This window comes from Argopecten irradians, chromosome 10 (assembly GCF_041381155.1).
Source record: "Argopecten irradians isolate NY chromosome 10, Ai_NY, whole genome shotgun sequence".
Lineage (NCBI taxonomy): Eukaryota > Metazoa > Mollusca > Bivalvia > Pectinida > Pectinidae > Argopecten > Argopecten irradians.
This window is the reverse complement of record NC_091143.1, coordinates 34,631,987-34,651,631: the sequence shown is the minus strand read 5'-3', so window position 1 is coordinate 34,651,631 and position 19,645 is coordinate 34,631,987. Positions and strand designations below refer to the sequence as shown.

The window sequence follows — 19,645 nt, the reverse complement described above, 5'->3', positions numbered from 1 at the left end:
TTCTTGAAAATTAGTTTTCTTCTTCTGTTATATACAGAAATATCAGCAAAACATTTACGAGAAGTTTTATTGTGTTATACACATTTAACCTATTAAAACATTTTTTCCCCTTTTATCGTTTGTTATAGCAATTCTGTTTCTTTTTAGTCATTTCATGATACCAAAGGGCCAAATTTCACACACATTCCTTCCTTATTATTCCTAAACTTCAAATTTCTCATAGGAAAGCATTACAAAAGTTAATAATAAAAATAATCTTACATTAAGGAGCCTTCCTGAAAATCTGTGATGTTTTATGTTAAGGAACGAGTCCCTGGCCAATTCAATTTGTTAATCAGTTTGACATCAGCTAATGAATTGAAATAAGTTCATTACATAGAATATATTTGTTTCATGTCTAATTGGCAATACTATTCGATATTCTTTATATATGTAACGTTTTGTATGTAATATTGTGTGTAGTTTGACCCTAAATGACCATGGCTGTCGATGGTCCGTAAAACTCAAATAAACAAACAAACAAGAAAAAGTATGTGTATGATATATTTCAAATTCTTTCTTTTATAATTGAGTTATTTTAGACTTTGATTTAGGGGTCACGTTCTGGTGACCTTTGGAATTGACCAATCAAATTACTACTACCAAAATCTTGGAAGTGAAATTTCATGGGGCAAACTAGTTTGAAAGAGCAACCAGACTTATGTTATACTTAATTTTCTCGCCAAAAGAGCACAACATTAATAAATGTGTATGTATAATGTGATAAAAAATCCTTTTCAATCGAAGTAACTAGACTAGGAAAAAAATTGATCTGAAGTACTGGTGATATAAAGGTCACCAGCATATGACCCCTTATTGGATGTTATCATATCCTCAATACAAAACAGAGTGATTCTAAGAAAAAGTATTTTAATGAGATTGTGATTGTGTTTATATAAAATCTTATGTATATATTATTAATCTTGTTTATTCTCTCATGCCACCAAAATGACAATGTGATGTTGTAAAATGTGCATTCATTCCTCATACCATACTACAAATTTTATTTTTGAGATAGAAAAAAATTGGCCCGTTGAAAGCACGTTCATTTACTCTTTCTTAATTTTAACAGATTTTGTTTTTAGCAATGAGGAAATGGGAGGTGTTATTGAGAAATTATCATCTGTATTATGACCAATTGTACTTACAGTATCATACCCTTTATACAATAACATGTAACACCTGCTGGAATTTATTTGCGTTTCAGAAACATGAATTTCATTCTCATGTAGATGACAGTAATTAGAACCAAGACATAAATCATAGCATTATGCTTATCATTGATATCTCATTTTCTTCTGTATACAAATCTCGAATCTGTTCCTTTCGAAGTATTCGATACCAATCAAATCTGAAGGTCACTTAAGTCAAATACTCTCATGACTCGAAATGTTACCACATTCTTACCAATGTTACGATAACGAGATCTAACTATGTTTAAATCGTGCTGGAATAAAATACTACCAACTTCGTTAACTCGAATTGGCGGAATGATGATAATACTTCAAGTTGTAGGAGTATTAAACGTATCTTTACTTTTATACTGTGAAATGTAAATGAAGTAATAAAATAATTCGAACTAAGTATGATATTCGAGATAAACTAGTTCGAGCTAACAAGACTAAGCTTTCTTTACATTTTTTGTTATATAATATACAGTATTAAAAACAAAAAGTGTGATTTAGAAAAAAATCCCTATGCTTAAGACCAGACTGCAGTTTTCATTATACATATGTAGCATCAGGTTTTGCTCAGCCAGAGAATGGAAATTGCTAGAGCTACAAAAGGACTAGAAGCATACCAACGAACTCTTAGGACTCTGCACCTAATCGGTAGTCCTGTATTCTCTCTGTATTTGGTAAAAAGGAAATACTTTCCACGATCAAACTAATACATTAATACAAGGAAGAGTAAATGCATTTCATATTTTACGCACGAATTCGCTATTGTTAAACGGATGAAGTTAATGAATTCCGAATGCAACATTTCTATTACCGAATATGTTTTCTTCGTTTGACTTTTTGGCATTTGTTATTTTCAGATATCCTTGAGGGAGAATTATATTATTTAATGACATTTTGTTCTGTCTGGAAAATTGCACAGCGCAATACATGAATGAATTATGAGTGTTGTGTATTACGGATTGTTCGAGGCAAATTAATAACGTGATGTTGGGTAATGCATAATTTACTCAACGATTTTATAGCTTTAAATGTGAATTGGTTTATAAACAGAATGGAACAAAACCTTGAGATGTGACTAAAATACAGGGTACGCACAAAGGTCTGATAATGTTTGAATTGATTGTGGTTATTTCATTCACTCTCCTGGAAATTGTTATGAAAAAACACCCAAACATATTCTAACTTGAGAGCGGATTGAATTGAAATCGCGACAGACGTTGGTTTAGTCATAGTAACGATATTGTCAATACAAGAACCCCGTTTACGGGAGATCGTGTAAAGCGATGGACCTATCATCCTCGATACTCCAGGGGTTCCGATCACATATGATCTCTACACCCCTGGACTATCTCATAGTAAAACTGAAGGCAACAGAACATAACAGGTAATTAGTCCTTTGATGTACATCAAAAGGGCCGTTTAACGGTACACTGTTGTTGACTGTGAGGCTTTGAAGCTTGGCGTTACTCTCTCTGTAGCCTTCAAAGGATTTTTTGCTGGCCTGTGATTGGTTAGGATTTTTTCCTCTAAGCTGCCTACCTGTTTTACTATGAGATGGTCCAGGGGAATGAATATGTTGTTCATTTTTCCGAGTCTGCATTATAATTACAGTAGCATAATTCGAATTCTCGGTTAATCAATTTTTAAACTTTTTCGAGTTAACGAGATTGACTGTACATCATATCAATACATTGCTTATTTCGACATTTTTCTCTACCTCTGTTTCCTTAATGTTATCTTTCCTTTCTAAATAAAAAACTGTATAGATAATAGTCTTGTTGAATGTGTTTGTTGGTTTAGAAATATCAGTGATTTAAAACCGACTATCAAATCCAACAACGATGTGAACGAAACAGCTCTCCACCTTGGTCGTGAGTTTGAATTCCATGTAGGACAGTGAGTTTTCTCTGGGCACTCAGTCTTTCCCCACCTACTTAACGTGTCACATCCTTTAATATCCCTGGCATTTAATGGGGCGTTACACTGTCCAAATCGATTAAATGGTGATCAGTGTCGCTAGTTATAAATAGGTTTTCACTGATTTTGTAACAGGGTATTGCAAAAAATCCTTTCTCAACCATTTCACGAAATCAAGAAAACCTCCATGAATTAATAACTGTCTATATTTAATTTATTAATGATGTTTTTTTTTTCTTCCATTACAATGCATTATTTCAGAAATGATCTAGTAATAAAAATTTAATTTTTGATAGATATTGAGATAGTCGCGAAATTTGGATCGGCAAAAAAATTAAAAAAAGAATGAATTAGAAAAGTAATTAATAAATTTTATCTCGTCTTAATAGATTAATCCCGATCTTTTTTATCCACAAACGTTATGAATATATTTTTGATAACAAAACTAGCAATACAAGTACAGTTTGCATTTGAGCTCAAAGTGACCATGGCCACTTCGGTAATTATGGCCACTTTGTTTTAGAGACAGCAGAAAGCAGAACCAAATGATTTTCCATAGAAGATAATATATACGTCTGACACTGTCCTGGTTAAATGACGTAATTTTGAAGAGGGTTATCTCACACATCTCGATGAAGATCTCGGGAAAGTATAATGATCGACAGATTGTATTCCAAGAAGACATACTGTAGGATAAAACGTGAGCCGAAAAAAATACCGTAACGCATAATACATTTGTGTAAATATGAAACGGTATTGCTAGACCTCAAAATCTATATTATGAAAAAAAAAAAAAAAAAAAGATACGAAGAGTTTATAGATATCATCTCGAAATTTCTTCGAGGGATTACTATCACTGTCGATATATGCATCCCTGGACTTTGTCATAACAAAACAGAAGACAGTTTAATTAAGAATATAACTGATCCATCGGTGGCAATAGAGAAGTCTTTTGAAGATTACAGAGGGTGACACACAACTCCAAAGCCACAGTGTACCGTTGTTCAAGTATTTTGTAGTTTATCAATGGACCAAACTATAGTTGCTCATATGTGATTTCACACACAGAACCTTCAGTTTTATTATGACATAAAGTCAATCGGTTGATATGACGACAGTTATATTAACACCTGGAGTGTGGAGTTTTATGAAGGAAAGAGAAGCCAGGTGGAAAGGGGACAGTGGAATAATGGCAGTTCCAAGTGAGTTGGGGGGAGGGTGGTGGTATTCAATCTCACAGTACACAGTAGAAGATATTCTGGGAAACCAAGCTCTAGACTCCACTACGATCCGTTTATACCAAACCACAACCTAGTGTGGGCTGCTTACATATGAACATGGATAGCCATAGATGAATAGAAGATAAAAACAAACAAAACATCACGGAATTTAATTATGATTTATTTAAAATTCACACAAATCCTTAAAGGTTTATTTCTGTATTTTGACTTACACAAGCACATTTCCACAACAACTACATAGAAGAAAAAATGTCTTCTCTAGGCTATATATAGTACACGTATTTTACGTATTTTAACATAAATATAGATAAAAAGTTCTATTGACGATCACTGTAATAGAATATATAGACTTTCCGCGAGAAATGCAAAAGATTCCTCGCACAAGATTATAGTAAATTACTTTAAAAAGCAATAAATAAAGTTGATTGAAGTATCTAAGTGCATTTGTCCCGGCTTTTCCTGATCGAGGAAATATTTCTGTTGTCCTTATTGGTGTGGCTGGAAACGTGCCTTTTAAGCCCGAAAGAGTTATCGCTCTTGTTTATTTATTTTTTAAGATTTACATTTTTACATAGCGAATATTGGTGATAAAATAATTTTTCATCTGTGATTAATTAGATGTTAATGTGTGTATGCGTTTCTTTAATTGCTTTAAAATCCTTTACTCACATGCTTTCGTGTGATTTTTATATAAAGATATACAGGCATGAAATGTACTTTCATTCAAAAATTGTTCTAACAATTATGATTATCACAGACGATTATTTACATTAAAGGAGAAACTGTGTAACAATGAAATTATTTTTTCCTTTTTTATTGTTGTGAAAAGTTTTAACAATAAATAGATGTTATCCCTGTTAGAACGAAATAGAAGAAAAATCAAAGTGTCTGAGGCAAAACAAACATCCTCTTCATCACATGTCTATGGAGGGGCGAAGGAACTCCTAACTATAATACCTGATGTCAGTGATCATCTATCATTTACCCCTAAAGATACATTTAGACTCTCCTGAATCAATGATTAGAATAGTCCATTATGAAATTTCGGGGGTAAAAGTATAACGTAATGTATCTACAAGTCTTCTGCTGGCGGAGATGGTGTGCTGTTTTCTTCCAAGTCGCCCAAGATTTCGACTGCAATTGATTACACTGAATGATTAATAAAATTAACATCGTTGATATTACAGCTAAGCAAGATGGCCACTATTCAACAAAACTAACAAGTACATGTGTTGATTTCTTCTTATACCTTTTGCTTACTATAAACGTACCTATTTTAGCGGAAGTTTTCTTTTAGCGCTTTTCGCAAGTCTTTGAATCGCTAATTCATATACAACGCTAAATTTTGTAAAAGGATATTTCCTTATTGAACCGTCGAATTGCGCTAATTTATATCCATTCTAAAAAATCATAATTTACATTTCATCGCATTCAATGGCTGATTGTTATCAAATATGCCGGGAATAATTTGAAAGAAGGAAATCTGATCAATTTGCTCATGAGTAACCTCCTTATCTACGTTAAGAAATTTATTTGAAACAAAAATGAAGAATAATAATAGAAGAAGAAATATATAAATCATAATGTTAAAAATCTGACTAATAAAAACTTCAATTAAGGGAACAAAAATAGAAAAATACTGTGACTTTTTTACCTAAGAATAGCATACCTTTCTTTTCGGGCGAAGCCTTTTTCCGCATATCCTGGGCATGAGTGAGAATTGACTGAAGTTGGTCTGTAAAGAAAAAATACAGAAACTGAATTGTATTAGGTATAACAGTTAAACTACCAAAATTAGAAATTTATCAAACTGGTAAAATTTCGAGTTTTCAGCGCGTTCGCATTAAATGTAATTGACCATATAGTTAAAAAGCTCAACCAGCCCAAAATACTCAAGTTCAAATTATCATAAAGTTCAAGATCTATAGTTAAACAATACTACATATAGCAAAATAGAAATATTGTCATCGTCTAAGTGTGATGTTACTATATTATAAGAATAATAATAAGATGTAATACTTAATATTGTACATTTAGATACGGAACAAAGAAAATATGATTCCAATAAACGATTAAGTCGAAGAGAAAATCAACAGGAGTTAGAAGATAATTATTTAACATACATGTATATGAAATGCGAGTCAAGTATTAATATAACCTCATTTCCTATTTTGCTTTTGTAAAACTTGTAAACAAAAGATGTAGTATTTCATACGGCAGCTATAATGTAATACTGTTTCTGTAACAATGCACTTATCGTTAGTTTCACTATCAAATGAATGCGCATATCAATGTATACTATATTACAAACATTTTCACTTTTGTTTTCTCCAGGTTTGGTACATGGTACAATCGTTCATTACCCAAGTTTTTGTGGACAACTTATAAATATCACTTTGTACTATTACTAATAACAATATAAGACGCTTTCATACGTCGATATGAAGAATAGGGATATTCTACCCGAGGGTAACGAAATGTTGTAAAACCCGAGGCTTGCCGAGGGTTTTGCAACATTTTGTGATCCCGAGGGTAGAATATCCCTATCCTTCATATCCATGTCTGAAAGCATTTTTTTCTCACATACCTCGACGTTTTATTTAAATTTAGTATTTTTGATCGTCCGCCATTTTGAAATAAAGTCGAAAAAAATGCGGCTGCAAGTCATTTCTTTAAACGCAAATTCCGCTGTTTGTATCTTTAAATATAAATTTAGCCTAGTTTCTGAGGAAAAATTGTTAAAATTGTACCTAGAAAATAGTGATTTTGTTAATGCTGTGACGTCAGGAGATTTTATTGCATGGGCAGCCATTTAATTCAGCCTCCGGTGACATAAGTGTATTGCCATTAACCAGTCAGTATTACTCGTTTAGGTACGAGAGAATAAAATGTAGTTACTGAGAATGAGCATACTAAGCCAACGTCTATAATCTACCGCATTTTCCTCTTGTTAAAAAAATAAATAAAAAATAAAAACACTGACATATTTATATGCCAATGTAGCATGATATGAAATGGTTTTAATACAATTTAGCAATATCATATCATAGGCATTGGAGATTATTCAAACTAAACTAATTTGTTTGAGTTTAAATATCAGAGGATTAAGACACACAGACAAACATACATGTAAATCTTAATGTGTATGTCTATATGATATAGAGTGTAAAACTTCTGTAAATAAAAGTTGAATGTAGCTAAATATCACTAAGACGGAAAAACCGTGCTCCCTAAGACTTACTTGTACTTACCCATGGTGAAAGAAACCTTTTCATCCAAAGATAAAACATCAATATCCTCCTCTAAAAAAACAGCGATATTAAAAATGACCATAATTAATGTATAGAATTGTCAATACTTTACATTCTACAGTTTGTTTAAGGAAGTATCGGTATGTGATTATATGACGGAGCATCTGGAAACGGATTAACCGCTTTCCAGATAGGAAAATCCTATGTGGATCTTCAACTCAAACCCCACTGGTAGAAGACAAGTGCAATACATGCATTATCATAGCATAGCAACATATCTTCTGTAGCCCCAAGTTAAATCCTGAGTATAGTGCCAATGATATAAATACTGATAAAAAATTATATATTTATTAATTAATGCTGCTTTAAGCTATTGATAAACATGTAATATTAAGACACACAATCGAATATAATCATAATTGATACCCACTGCATTTTACATATATTTAGAACTTAATTATTAGTCCATTATTTCTTACAATTCGTGAGATTCAATAACGATTGATTGAGTGATTATTAAAGAAAAGAAAATTTAGGAAAAAATATCATACTCATCTATAGATAGTGAATTATATACCATAGTGAAGTTGATGAAACAAGAACGAAAGAGTTACCTCCCTTGGATAGTATCACAAAGATACCAATTAAGCTGAATTTAGGTACCATGATTTGATCAACAACGCTTTTTACATTTCATTGTTTCTTTCAGTCAGTTTCAATAGAAAGGTTAAGATTACTTCAATAGGTTTAAATATCACAAAGTGCAGATTAGCATCTTTTCAATTAGAGCTTATTTTCCTATCATATTTAAAATGCTATTTCAAAAAAGTTTTTTTTTTATATTAAATAATAGATACAATACACATGTAAATTGAGTATCATTGAGTAATTTATAAAAATGATTATTATTAAGTAATGCATGAAAAATACAGATGAATTGAATATAATTACTTAGCAGAATTTAGGTAAGATGTTTCAATAAAATATGGATTATTTTGCAAATCATAATATCCAGTATTTTCTTTATGCCATGTAGAGTGAAATGTAATTTGAGAATTACTACATGAATGAATGAGAGACAGAAATGCGTATTTCAAAAAGATTTCATAAATATAAAATATTGTAGTGAGCCTAATTCATGGATGTTTAGATTGTGATGAAAGATATGCCCCCTCACGACCCCCTCCCCCTGAGGGGACAACATTCATTCTTGAAGGCTGATCACAAGGCCCCAACCTTGGCAGCTTTCAACTTAATATAAGCCTGAAATATAAATATAAGTGCTTTGTGAAAAAATATATTGTTATTTGAAATAAATTCAAGTGAAGCAGAGATAACATACCAACAATGTTTTTTGGAGATAAGAAGATATATATAGAGGATTTTGAGTGCAGATGCAATCTTTAAATGGGTAATTGACATAAAATTGTGTGCTGATATATGTAAGTCATATAATAGATACATACAGTCATATTCTTGTAAGAATTTTAAGTATTGATAAATAAATAAAACGTATTTATTTATCAATAAAAATAATGGGAAATCCTACTAGATGTAGCTTGATCGAATAACAGTTTTGTGTACACTCATTTATGTTGACAGTCTTGAATTGCACTGGAGATTGCCAGAAAATATTTGAGATTGGCCATAAATCCCGGATAGAATTACAGTCTAACCTTTCCTTTATATAAAGAACATTCAAGGTATAGGAGAAAAGTTATCGCTATCGCCAAGTGCTTTTTAAATACCATATGGGACTTTAAATAAATATGGGACTTTAAATAAATTGTCTTAGTAAGCAGGTGGTCATTATACAGAGGTCAAAATATGTTTTATAAATGACCTTTTGGTACCGTAAAAAGTGGTCTTATTAAGCAGGGTGTCTTTATACAAAGGTGGTCGCTAAGCCAGCTTTGAATGTTCCTCCTTAATCCGGTTTCACATCTCCCGAACACGTTTTCAGACTATTGGCTTGAGGAAGGGTGTTAATTTTGCTGTCAATGTTGTATTCAGACAATTTAATGGTATATATTACATATATGTTGGTTTAGTACACTTCCGGTAAATAGAATGATATTTAAAACAGAAAGAAGTGTAAAATATATAAAGAAACGTTTACAGTGTGGCTGAATATATGAGAGTCAATTACTCTAAATAATATCATATTGCATCAGACAAAACTATCTTACCTTTTCCATCGCTTGTCACTTCGGTTTCTGGGTCGGTAGTCTCAAAAAATGATAAAGAAATTACTAAGAATTTTTGTACATGTGAAAGAAAATTGATCTTTTTAAAATTCTTCATACATCTACAGGCTTCATAAATTTCGTTACCCCCAAACTTTTTAATGAAAATGTATAATAATGTTGATATGTATGAACGAGTAGATCGAAGCTTACATAGCATGTGTATATACATATCTATGAGTAATGACCAATTAAATTGAAATTGTTAATTTACACTTTTAATATTTTCATCATACTTTTACTTTTAAAAAAGAAGACAAAAGTTGTATTAATTATTAATATCATGATATATTATAAAATTCCCTATCAAACAATGGAACTTAATGAATAAATAAACAAAAAATAAATAAATGAATGAACAGATGAATAAATAAATAAGTAATAATTAAATAAATAATAAGAGAAACAAGAAAACAAACAAAACCCCGAAACCTTTAAACAAATCATACCGACGCTCAAAAGGAAACCCTGAAGATCAAATTTCATTTGATTCATAGTAACAGGGGGTCTAGTTTTGGTATTTTATTAAAATGTGTTTGGTCTTCTAGAGTGATAAAATAACAGAATATTGGTGTTTTCGATTACAACTTCCGAAAAATATTATACATGGAAAGTTCCATCAAGTTTTGTTTTATAAGAAACAACAAATACTAATTCTAACTTATATTTATTGAAAACATATTTACATTGCAACTCATAAAATGTGTGTAAGGTTAAGTTTAGTGATCTGAGTGAACTATCAAATCACATATTTATATTGCCAACCAAACAACCAAACATAATAAAAACGTTATACGTTTACCCTTTAAGCAAAAATGTTTCACATTTCGGTTATGTGACTGTATGGTGTACTCTAATGAAAAAAGTTGCTCCGGAAATTGCAGTTAATGATTCCAGTGATATTCTCAGTTTAGTTGGTACAATATTTTAGAGTGACTACTTTGTCATTTGAGTGCGTAGTGATATGATATTTGGTTATATTCCGATAGCACCAATGTAATTTCGTTGATTATCTTTCGTTAATATAAGAACTATATGTTCATTTACATAGCATGCCTATGGGGAAATTTCTCAATCTAATCTCGCGGCATGGTGTATATTTTATAGCCGTTTCGATGGTAATAGTAGTTCCCATTTCCAGTCTTTTAATCATTGATAATAATCGCTGTTAATATGAAAAACAACGATTGTTAGACGATTCCTTCACTTTTCATTACAATGCGAATAAAATGTCAAACCATTTAATCTAGTGGAATACGCAGACGGCGAAAATGTCACGCGCTAACGTTCTATGTATCGCACGCCGCAAATGACACCAGCTCCACGATTGGTTACTCTTGGGGATGATAATTATACGGTTGGAAATCCTTTTCGATACAATAGAACTAATGTTGCTGGAGCAATTCAATTAACTGACAGTAAAAGTGAGCGAAAGGCTGTACGTCTATTTACGCGCACGTGCGGATTAATTTCATTCCGATACTCCGTTCTTTTGTCGCTTGTGTTGCGTGTATTTACGACAAATTAGTTTAATTGTATAGCGGAAACCAAGCTTACAAAACATTTAGACATCTTTGATATGTAAGAATGAGCAACGGAAGTATATTTTATGCGTTAATCTCAATTCCGATAACTTATTTAGTTCATGTGGAAATGAATCTCCAAAGTTATTACCATTTTGTCGATCAATTTAATATATGAATATGATTTGGAGTGGAAGAGAACAATTATTAATTTCTTTGTATATAATTTGATATCCTATCACGAAAACGTGAAATCATTAACAAAATAATGCTTTTAGATCTAACCACATTTATGTCTGCAGAAAAAATACTAATTTTGTTCTTACGACTTTATTATTATGATTGGTAAAAAAAACAACAATGGCGATGAAGTTTCAATCGCACAATACATCTAAACATGATGACGTTTTTTTTAGAAATAGTAATGGTTATTCTAACCTTGATATTAGTCATGCAGAGGTGAGAGATTAATACTAAATCCACGATATTAAAGGCGTAAAAAGCAAACCGATATTTGTTATAATTATCATCTTTGAAATTCGCTTTCAAAACTGTGTATTATAGACCGGGCACTATTTATTGATGTACGCAAAATACTTGTTATATAGAAAATCTACTTTTTATATGCTTGTTAATATGTACATTATAAAAGATTTCTACGTTTAAAATTAGGATTGTTTGCAATGGTGAACCACATTTTTCAATGTTGCAAGTAAAAGTCTTCTCTTCTACAAAACAACGCCCACATTAACCGAGTTAAGTACTATAAAAAACGAGTAATCATAGGAAATTTCTAAGGATATGGCATGCCTATATACTTATGATATAGAAATATAACAAACAACCCAGAGTGTACTCTTATGATGGTAGTACATCAGTAATTAATCGTCTTATTTAGAGAAATTTGTGTTATATCTCCATAACGTATAAATATGATCAAGTTCATCAACATAATTCAAGCTTATTCTGGATACCGGAGTGTTCCTTAAAGATGCTCCACCGCCGACAGAGCGTAAATTGATATTCATCACTTGAACAATAATTGATGTTTAATCGTGTATATATATGTCTAATTAATACAAAAAATAATATAAAATAATTCATTTTGCCTTTGGTGCATGCACAATCAGTACTTCATTCAGTATAGGATATAGCGCCACGGAATTTTTTTCGGGATGTAATTAATTATATTTTGTAATTTTAATCTGAAATAAAATTAGAAGCTCACACTTTCAAATAGTGATAATGGTGTAAAGTAAGTAACTTTTGTAACTGAAGAAAAATACTAAATCGTCAGCTCCTGTTTTTTATGATTTGTCGGCGGTGAAGCATCTTTAATGAATCATTGCGTATGAAGTCAATGAAATCATTACGCCGCCATTTCAGCCAATCAGATGTGTCGTAACAAACAGTGATGTCGTAAGACAATGAAATACTCGTTTCAGTCAAAACTACATGTCAAAAGAATAACATTAACATCATTTATGGTTTGTAATATACTATGAAACTAAACTTCTGGATATTCTCTTTACTATATTCTTTGTTAAAATAATACTTTTTTCATGGCATCAATTAGGGCTATACTTACTAGCGATAGGATAATAGCTTTCTTTTTCAGATATCTTTTTATTTAATTTCATAATAAAATGCGTTTAAAAATATCCAACCAACCCGACCTACGTTAATCAAGAAATCATATTTACCTGTGAGGCTTTCTTTCTTGACTTTGCCCGTATGCGTTCGTCGATACCTCTCGACGTACTCCTCCGGTCGTTATCTATTTCCATTCGATGTGGATTATCTCCCTTCCTTTTCCGTTCCATTTTCTCATTTGCAGTGCAGGGCCTAACATCGCATGCAACTTCGTCTTCCGATCGAATGGTATACTGCCAACCATCGTAGCTAGAATCTGATTTCTTGTTTCCTATGATCGAGGCTATATTAAACCCCTCGGCGTGCGCCGATTTTTTCTCCGCAGCACACGTGTTAGCTGTCGTCAGTTCAACAGGGGGTGTTACTGACCTTTGCTTTCGATTTTTCGTTTCATCCATGTGATGGTAAGCATCTCCACGACTTTCCTGCATATTGAAGGGTAGCATAAAGTTGCTGTTTTCCACTGGTAGGACTTGATTGTTATGGAGATACCACGGCTTCCACCAGGGGTTATAATGCATACTGAAGGACCGTAGCATATCTCCGTAAGATCCAATGCTCCCCGAACCACTTTGGCCTAGATTGAAAGCAGGATGGGCTCTTTCAGGGACCTTCAAAGATCCAGCGCTGGTCCCTTCGTAGCGGACAATCGGTGACAAAGACGAAGAGTCGTAGTTTTGCTCCATTTTAAAAGGCTTCACTGTATGGCTTGGTATTTTTGTGGTACATGTAGACATTTTCTTTCGGCACCCACCGTTGAACATTGACTTGACATCTTCCCAAGAGTGCAGCAATTTCTCTGATGGATCCGGATCGGTCAGAAGCAAATGACGCCGCCAAGAATTAAAATTAGCAGCGTCAGGGTGCCTATAGGTGGAAGTTGGGGACTTATGGTAGTGAAAGATAAATTTGTTTGGAGAAAAGTAGGCATTGCAAAAAGCACACTTGATGCATTTTGCTCTGGAACTATTGTACCTTGACGGGATAAACTGGCCCTGACAGCCCCATCCGCACGTATGGTATACGTTAAAAGAAAAATTATCAGGGAGTCGTGGCGGTGGGATTTCTTCCAGAAAAGATTTTACTAATCGTTCTGCTTCTCGTTTGGTAATGAGTCCACATCGGCGGGATGATACAGGCATGGCTCCTGTTCGACGAAGAATTTCAAGTTGAACAGGAGTACACTGAAGGCATGTTATACCAAGCGCTACACGGCGGTTGTGGATCTCGTTGTAACTGAAGTCTCGTAACAGAGTATTCGAGATTTGTGCCAAACAGAGACGCTCTTTGTCATCTATGTGAAGACAAACAATCGGTACGCTGAACAACTCAACAGTGCCAATCTTGGCCTCTCGTGAATTATATTCAACTTCTTCTGGTGTCATGTCGGTCGAATTTCCAGAGATATCCGGCAGAGCTGCATCCTGATTGTTCCATATAGTCTCTGAAAAGTGAAAATGAAACAACTGACGAAATATGCGTTGTGTGAAACTGATACTATTTTTCAATAAAGTTAAATGTCACTATATTACAAATAATGTGTATAAATTGTATCCAGAGAAACACCATTGACCTACGACAAGTACCTGTAACTGCTTTTTGAGGGCCTCAAATTAAGAACCGATAGATAGGGGACTAATTACACCAAATGTCAAATATGGAGAGGTGAATTAATTATTTAGTTAATTTATTAAAAAATGGTCTCATCTATTGGAAAAAATAGATCATGTATGAATAGATCACTGAATTTCACTTCGTTGGTAGAGTTTCATCCTAACATTAAGTAATTAAACATTCTTAATTAAAGATGCTCCACCGCTGACAAATGGTATTTTTTCGCTATCAAAAACAGGAGCAGACGATTTCGTATTTTTCTTCAGTTACAAAAGTTACTTACTTTACACCATTACCACCATTGAAAAGTTTAAGCTTCTAATTTTACTTCAAGTTAAAAATATAATAAATAATTAATTGCATCCCGAAAAAATTCCGTGCCACTATATCCTATATGGAATGAAGTACTGATTGCGCATGCACCAAAGGCAAAATAAATTATTTTATAATATTTTTTGTGTTAATTAGACATATATATACACGATTAAACACCAATTCCTGTTCAAATAATGAATATCATTTATGCTCTGTCGGCGGTGGAGCATCTTTAAGGTTTCTGTACAATAATATATAATAAAATAGAGTACAAGTCGTTAAATATATTTGGTGATGATAATTTGGTGATCTTGTTGGACATCGATGTGGTCACAAACGTTTGACATTTCAACTAGTAGGACACTATTTAAATATGTGTCTCCCTATAGCTGGACTGTGAATTTTTATTTTTTTTTATTTTGGGATGGCAATATAGAGAGTATTCTATCCTGGAAATAACAAGGTATACGATAATAAAATGTTTTTAAATCGATATGTTTATTACGCTTACTTTTATTCTGAAAAATAGGTTTTCAGGTACTTATCTTTTATAGCATTAAGCTAGCAAGTCATACTAAATTTTCATTCCTGGGCTGTGACCTGAATACGTTTGCCACGATTGACAGGATTGTAGCAACCAAAAGGGTTGTGATACTAAGATACGTAAACTTAATTATACCTTTATATTTTCGACACAAGCTTTAAATGAAATACTTAAACAATAACACTTGTGAGTATATTGTATACTAAATTTCACGGTTGTAAAATTCCATGATTAAGAGTTTGGTACTTAAGCGTTGTTGGGTTTTTTTTTGCGAGTCATCTTAGAATCTTTTGAAAGTGTCATTCTTACGACAGGCTATAACACTATAAATTCATTATTTTGATTCATTTCGCGAGATATTAAATGTTGAGAATTTAAATGGATTCGCCAATTTATCGAAATTTAATCTCCCTTGAATATTAGCTATTATACATTACTACAGTATGTATATTTCATGACAAGATCCTAGTTTTGTTCGTTTCATCAAACAGAGATAACACAGGATTTTTAATCTATAATCATACATAACCAAACATTCGTGAAAGTTAAAAATTAGTTAATAAAAAAAAAAAAAAAAAAAAAAAAATCCAAAAGAGAATGAACCCGAGTTATATTAGGACTTCGATAAATTATAATTATGAACTATAATTTTGTATGTAAGATATGAAAATCAAGAAAGCACATTTATTTTGTTCAAGCTGACAAGCCTTTCCACACAACATTCGGATATGTTTACTTCCCGTACACATAGTTGATGTTGATGGACTGGAGATAAGGCTTTGTTGATGACGGCCATTAGGTGTTGAATACAGACGGTTGTATACACATGAAAAGAACATACAAAAATCTTGGACTCGCATGGCTCTCCATCATAAATATCTAACCGAGTGATTTTCTAAAAGCCACGGTTACAAATTAATTCCTTTATTTTGATGGTAATTGCAGCATTTCCAACATATGCTTTGGGTATTCTGTATCGAGATTGAAAAAACTAATTAAAGGAGAAGTCGCCATATATTTCATTTTCTTTATTCATGACAGACGCATAGTCAGTATTATAGAAAATTAAATAGAACTCTCTCGGGACGTGTCGTCTGCTTCTGCAGGACCGGGGAATGAAAAGGAGCCGAAACAGCCATAATCAAGAAAAATGATTGAACGTTTTTATTCATTCTGTTTAAACCAAGTCACTTGGGTTATTATGACCTTTTACAATATCTGTCTGAGGATCAATGTTCCTCAATTAAGTAAAACATATTTGAAATAGTCATTTATCTCCACTTATTTGTCATAAGCCATTTACTTTGTTTACAAGGTAAATGCATACTTATGCTGTAAATACTGTTACTCGCGAAAGAAAAGTATCATTAGTTATTTATTAACATGATACATTTCATATTGTTTCAGCTTCTTAGATAACAGTAGAATGATTATGAATTACACAAATAGTTACCATGTTCAAATTTTCTGATATTAAACGTTTTCCATGGGCGCAATTTTGACCAATCCCCAACATTAGAATGATATTTTGTAATGTTTTTGTCTTTCTTTAATATTTATATTACCATTACACAGTACATATTAGGCCATGGGCTAGGAAGGTCCTACATGCATCCCCCGAACCTCCGAACCAATATTTTTTCTGAACCCTTATGACCCACTGATCAAAAATCAAAAATGTTAACATTGCAAAAGGTGGGATGAACTTCCCGTTATGACGTCATCACGTTTGCTGCCAACTTGAATTTTACAAACCAGTGAAAAATAGTCATAACATTGATATTGTTCAACCTAATTAGACAAATGAGGAATCAAAATGACCACAAGAGAACAACAAATACATATCAGGACCAAATGATTCAATAAATGTAGGGATTTCAACGCAAAAAGTGAAAAATGGGACTTAAGCTAAAAAATTTTGTAGCAATTTTTTCATATAATGCTTGACCTGGCAAAAATATTTCCCTACAGCAAACAAGTAGTTTTAATCAGTTATATGACCTGTTATCAATAAGTTAAATCAACATCAGAAAAAAGTAAAGTGAACAGTAATTACAACAACAACAAAAATATATGAAGAAATATTGTTATAACATAATTTGGTTTTCAAAATATCAACCGGTGCGTATACTGGTCATATGATTGTTATTTTTGAACTCCAAAATTTCAAAACATAGTCCAATTTCATGATTGAAATTGTGTAGACAAGTAGCGTCCCAAAATGAATTATTACAGCACAAAGACAACTAATTGGGTATCAAATCAAAACTTAGGTTAGTCAGTGTTTTCGTTAATATCATGGCATTTTTCCGAAACATTTTGTGTCTTTTCGAATGAGCGCATCATTTGTTTATTTCCTGTGTATAACTTAAGGACATTTCATATTGTTACTTCAGTGTCACATATTTTTCTTTGGGGTCATAAATGAGGTCTGCAGTGAAGTTTCACTCTTTGCCAGGTTTGGAAGCACTGCAAAGATTTTTTTTCTGGAGAGTCTTCAAAGGTGTCAATGGACCAGTGAAGACTGTCCAGCAAATATCAAATAGTTCGTTGCAAGTGCTTTTCAGGCTTGGCGAAGAGTAACACATTTAACATTTAAGACTTCGAGGATATCACCTGTGCCATCTATGGTCGCACGAGGGTTCACGAGGTTGATAAATGATGCTTCAAACGAATTATGAAGCTGTGTGCTAAGAAGAACCAATTCCACCATTCGAAGAATGAGGTTCTGGTGTAATTTCCATTATGCCGGGGAAGTCAGCATATACGATATGTTAGAATCTGGAAAGAGCTCCCACATCCCTGAACCCGTTGTTCCTGATATGAACTTTGGCCATGTATTGGTCATGAAAGACGACAGCCGAGAACAACACTGGTAATGTAGTGTCACATCAGCTCATCGACATCAAAGACGACACCCTGGCTCTCGACCAATTGAGTACAGATATCTCGATTACTCTGATTCGGACTGCACGTACCAGCTACCAGACATGCCGAGTCCCTTCAGAAGATAGAGCAATGAGGGGAGAAAGCAAGCATAATGATAATGATTATCATTGAGAACCAGTGAAAGAAATATGTGACACTGTAGTATAAATATGACATTTTTCTTAAACTATACATAGAGAATAAATGGATGTGCTTATTTTCAAAGACCCAAACGTTTTGGAAACAGTCAATAATATAAACGGAAACACGTGCGTTGTTTAGGTACATTTGTTACGCTATCAGTATGAGTTGTGATGTAATAATTATTTTTATTGAGACGCTGCTGGTCTACAAAATTTCAAATATGAAAATGGATTGTGTTATCTGTTTCATTGCCTGTTATATTTGTCTATACACACGTAAACTATTTTTTGCATATTTTACCAAAATTTGCAAACAACATAACGATCTACGAGTCAGCAGTAATATCTAAGATTAAGACGGAAAAATACTAGTTTAAACAGGGTCTTAAGTCTTAAGTACATAGTCGTAACATCGAATTAGAAAAAAACTATATCAATATATCCATAGTTATTTTTTATAAATGCAGAATCGAATGAGATATAGCGAAGTAGTCATACCTGTATAAAACAATATTGTTAAATGAAATAAAACGATCTCTGAAAAAAAATACACGGGTTTTTCATTTTTAGGAATATTTACTTGACCGTGAATATAACGAAATTAAATTTTCTCAAAAAAAAAAAACCCATTTTTTTCCATTTTGTCCTTATCCGGTATTTTTGGTTTGCGTTTTATGAATTCCGTTTTCTATTTTAGTATTACTGCTGATGATAAACATTTCATTTTGTCTTTGATTACATGATCCATGATTTCTCCGATCCTATTTTACGTAAATGAATTGCTGGTTGGTACACAGCTTTACGATCCAATGTAATTATATATCTCATATAATTATATATTTTATATGAAATATTTAGACAGCGAACTACATTAATAGTGTGCAAATGATTAGACATTGATAGTGGATATGGATTGGTGGTCTATCTCGCCTTTGTCGTGTGGGATTATTGTCAAGAAATTACTCGCTGAATGTAAATGATATGTAAGGTATTTATAACGTTAAATCCGAATAGTTGAAGTTAACGGTCCTTTCCAAATACATGTAT

The 19,645-nt window shown here is 32.6% G+C and overlaps 1 protein-coding gene across 1 annotated transcript; it reads right to left on the bottom strand.

Moving 5' to 3' along the window:
- Positions 1 to 13,086: 13,086 nt before the first annotated feature.
- On the bottom strand, positions 13,087 to 14,439 carry LOC138332668 (ski-like protein). The gene has a single exon (XM_069280662.1). The coding sequence runs from the start codon at positions 14,437 to 14,439 to the stop codon at positions 13,087 to 13,089; it is 1,353 nt and encodes a 450-aa protein (XP_069136763.1).
- Positions 14,440 to 19,645: the final 5,206 nt, after the last annotated feature.